Source organism: Anneissia japonica, unplaced genomic scaffold, assembly GCF_011630105.1.
Source record: "Anneissia japonica isolate Jap-2015-1 unplaced genomic scaffold, ASM1163010v1 scaffold287622_len18786_cov157, whole genome shotgun sequence".
Lineage (NCBI taxonomy): Eukaryota > Metazoa > Echinodermata > Crinoidea > Comatulida > Comatulidae > Anneissia > Anneissia japonica.
In genome coordinates, this window is record NW_022700887.1 from 5891 (window position 1) to 10288 (window position 4398).

Genomic DNA, 4398 nt, shown 5'->3' on the forward strand with positions numbered 1-4398 from the left:
CTTTTACAGTGACTTTGAAACGGCACAACTCGACATTGTTACTTTCATCGACTGCTGTATATGTTACAATAGTATCGTACAGTGGAAAGACATCACCGGAATCAGCGTCCGAGGTAACATGAGGAGGGATTTGAGAGTTATCGTAGGCTGTCGGTATTGTCCAAGTTACATTAGAATATGCTGATCCGGGAATGTTTGGTACCGCAATGTCCAAGGAACAATTTTCAAAGTAGGGCTTCTCAACATCTGTGTCATGGTTAAGAAAATAATGAACGCAGTTCATTAATGTTGACTGATAATGATAATGAATTATTGTGAAAAAATACTGATGCCAGAGTCCTAGATTCATAGGTGTGATCGTCACAAAGTTTAAAAGTTGTTAGGAAAGTGACATTTTAACAAAATGATCAATATTTATGTCTATATCAATAAGCAAAAATTACCGGTACATTTTTACCTATAACAGTTATATTAAAATGGCAATGGTTAAAGTTAAAAGCTGTGTCTGTTGCATTGTAGACAACTGTTGTTACTCCGAGGTGGAACACATATCCTGAATGGTAGTTCGATACGATTTCTAAAACACCAACATTGTCTGTGATATTTGGTGACGTCCATGTTACGTTAACATAAGGAGACCGGTACCATGTCTCAATGGTTATATCGGGAGGGCAGTATATAACCTCTGGGAGTTCTTTGTCTGAAATGAATCAAATATAATTTAGGACTTGTAACTTCTCTATCACATGGTACATAACGACAGTTATACAAACGTTAGAATAATAACGATGCCGTAAAACCAGGGATGGAAGCCCAGTGGGCTTGATCTCGCGACGAAGCCCATCTTAAACTGTAATAATTGTCAACTTATATAGCGCATAATGTAAAATACCTCTATGCGCTTTATAGCAGAGAGTGGATTAAATTATTAATAGTTTCATCTAATAAATGAATAAATATATAAATATCAACTATAAATATACTAAGTGTCAGATTAGAATGTGAAACGGAATACGTTTAAATAGCAGAAGTCGGTAGCGGCTTGTTTATAGGCTAAAGGAATCAATTGAGTTCATATAAGATAGCTAGATATTAAATAATTGTTTATTGTTCAAAATAATTAGTTGGTATATTCACCTATGACAAGAATACTAAAAGAATACATATCGATATTTCCTGATTTGTCAATAGCTGTATATGTCACCCATGTTTCGCCGACATAGAATATATCGCCGGGATGATAGTCTGACGTAATATTTAGCGGTTCACCAGAATTGTCCCATACATCAACAATATCCCAGCTGACATGCGCATAATGTACACGCTCCTCAGTCAGAACACTTATATTTTGAGTTAAGTTGTAGAATACCGGATATTCCATATCTGTAAAAAAACGAAGTTAATATAATTCAATGAATATGTTGATGCAAAATAAACTTATTTGACATAGACTTTGATATTAATTATGTGTATATATACATGTCTCCCTCCAATTAAAGACCACTTTTGGGACCGGGGATTCTGTGGTCTTTAGCAGTTTTGGTCTCTAGGTGGAATAACAAAGTTGAAAGACATTTGTTCATTTGGTCTTTAATTAGAGGTGGTCTTTAATTAGAGGGGTCTTTAATTGGAGAGAGACCGGTATTAAATATTGACATTTTTATATAAGAAATTTGCCAAATTATTATATGAATTAAAATCATTATTATATTGTCTTGTAAATTCTGAATTCCAGAAATAAAATTGCTTAAAATCATTATTATATTGTCTTGTAAATTCTGAATTCCAGAAATAAAATGTCTTTTAAAATTACGTAGTACATTAATTACATTAATTAATTGGATCAACAAAATTATGAACGAATAATTCTTGCAGTCTACTCACTTTTAGTTAACCATGCATAATTAATCAAAAAAATCGAATGACAAATAACAGAAATTTTAATAAGTTTACCTATTACAGTTATATTGAATGAAAATGTATTGACGTTCTTGAATAAGTCGAATGCCCAATAGGTAACTGTGGTTACTCCGATAGGAAATGTCGTGTTAGGATGATGAGTAGAATTGATGAACACTTCTTCCATGGAGTTATCGAACACGCTTGGGAGAGCCCAATCTATATGTGCATACGGTTGCCAGGGATCCGTTTCAACTAGAATGTCTTCAGGTTGACTGAGAAATGAGGGAATTTCTTCGTCTAGTTTAAAAAAAGGTTGAAATATTTAGCTGAATGTTGTATGGTATAAAAAATTAAAAAAAACCTTTTACACTGATGATAATGATGGTGGTGGTGGTGGTTGTAATGATGATGATGATGATGATGATGATGATGATGATGATGATGATGATGATGATGATGATGATGATAATGGTGATGATGATAGTGATGATGAAGATGACGATGGTGAAGATAAAATCCTAGATAGAATCATAGAATGCCTATTGAAGCGTTCGATGTACAAAAAAGAACACACCATATATATGGGAAAAATGAATTATCAACTGGTAAACTGGCCAGTTGACTTACGTTTTTGGTGTGCAGAAAGGAAAGAGGGTTATGTCTGTATGAGAATACTTTTATACTAGTATGCCATGGAAATCTTAACAAACAAAAACTCGCCTATTATTGCCACATGAAATGTGTGAACAGCGTAATTCCCTGCAGCATCTGTAGCAGTACAATCTACAGAATAGTTTCCAAATCTGAAGGTATGTCCTGAGATGTAGGTGCAATTGACGGTAGGATACTCTTGTGAGTTGTCTTGTGCAATATCTGCCCTGTCTCTTATACACATCTAGATGTGTATAAGAGACAGTGTTTATTGCTACCAGGTAAACACAATTTTTTTTTCATTCTTTGTGGTAGTGTATTCCTGTTCATTAGTTTTTGATTTTGATATTAAGTTTAGTTTTTAAATTTCTGTTAAGTACCTTTTGCTAATTTTTTTATTTTATCATGTAGATGGGTGACAGGCATTTTGTAACCAGGATGTTTCATAACACTATACTGCAGGTGCTTCGCAATCTGGACATTTTGTAACCAAGGCATTTCAGGTCTCAAAATGTCCAGGTTGCAAGGTACCAGTGGTGGAGTCGCTGGGGGTCTGGGTTACAGAATGTCAACATTTCCATATCGAATAATTGTCGTATTAATTGTATTTTTGTTCAATTAACTGTGGTAGGCTTAGACAGGTGAAGATAAAATCCTAGATAGAATCATAGAATGCCTATTGAAGCGCTCAGTGTACAAAAAAGAACACACCATATATGGGAAAAGTGAATTATCACCTGGTAAACTGGCCAGTTGACTTATGTTTTTGGTGTGCAGAAAGGAAAGAGGGTTATGTCTGTATGAGAATACTTTTATACTAGTATGCCATGGAAATCTTAACAAACAAAAACTCGCCTATTATTGCCACATGAAATGTGTGAACAGCGTAATTCCCTGCAGCATCTGTAGCAGTACAATCTACAGAATAGTTTCCAAATCTGAAGTTATGTCCTGAGATGTAGGTGCAATTGATGGTAGGATACACTTGCGAGTTGTCTTGTGCAATATCTGCCAGCGGCCACGTGACCGGGGCTGAAGGTAGACCTGGCTGCGTGTTGACGACTACGTTACTTGGTCCATTATGGAATATAGGAGCTTCAGAATCTGCAACATCAAACAAGGTAAATTTTAGGGCTTATTTACAGAATTCCCCATTTAATAAAACAGTTTGATATAATCCATTATTCCACTTTAATTGAGCATTTGTCAGAGACAGATTCAAGTGGCCTCTCCTTCCTAACTTATAAAATGTTAGTTTTAAACACTTTTGGTCAAATTTAAGTTTGAGAGTGCTATTTCTGGTCATCTAAAGTTGATATAGACATATATCGTGCCTCAGCCCTAGAGTCAGTGGGACGGAACGCTCTAACTATAAAAATTAACTTACAGTCCAGTTGTCATTACTGTACTTTTAAATTCTTACCCAAAACCGTTATGGAAAAGGTACACTGTTTATTATTTCCGCTTAAATCCAAGGCCGTGTATACAACATATTCTGATCCCAGTCTAAACACGTCGTTGGGGTGATGCGTCTGTTGAATGTCGGGGTTTAAACCCGAGTTATCCGTTGCGGTAGGCTCGGTCCAAGTTACAGTGGTCGTAGGTAGAAGTGCATCCGTTGGTAATGCTTGGTCTGCAGGGCAGTTAGTAAACACGGGAGATTCATTATCTAAAAAAATAAATACAATACTATTATATTATTTATTTTATTCTACATAGGCCTAATTTAATTTTATATGTTTAATCATACAATGTTATATTATATAACACAGTATAATTATAGGCCTATGTACATCTTATGTAATAATTCACCATAGGCCTGTATATAAATAAAACCTAAACAAT

The 4398-nt window shown here is 34.9% G+C and overlaps 1 protein-coding gene across 1 annotated transcript in view; it reads right to left on the reverse strand.

Moving 5' to 3' along the window:
• The window catches only part of LOC117103455 (hyalin-like), a gene marked incomplete at its 3' end in the record, with an annotated part of 8598 nt that extends 5801 nt beyond the window's left edge, over window positions 1–2797 (reverse strand). Inside the window, exons 1-5 of the mRNA XM_033244014.1 lie at window positions 2623–2797; window positions 1954–2199; window positions 1138–1383; window positions 458–700; window positions 8–246 (exon numbers count right to left, since the gene is read on the reverse strand). Coding sequence (XP_033099905.1) covers window positions 8–246; window positions 458–700; window positions 1138–1383; window positions 1954–2199; window positions 2623–2797 — 1149 coding nt within the window. The remainder of the gene's footprint in view (window positions 1–7; window positions 247–457; window positions 701–1137; window positions 1384–1953; window positions 2200–2622) is intronic.
• Window positions 2798–4398: the final 1601 nt, after the last annotated feature.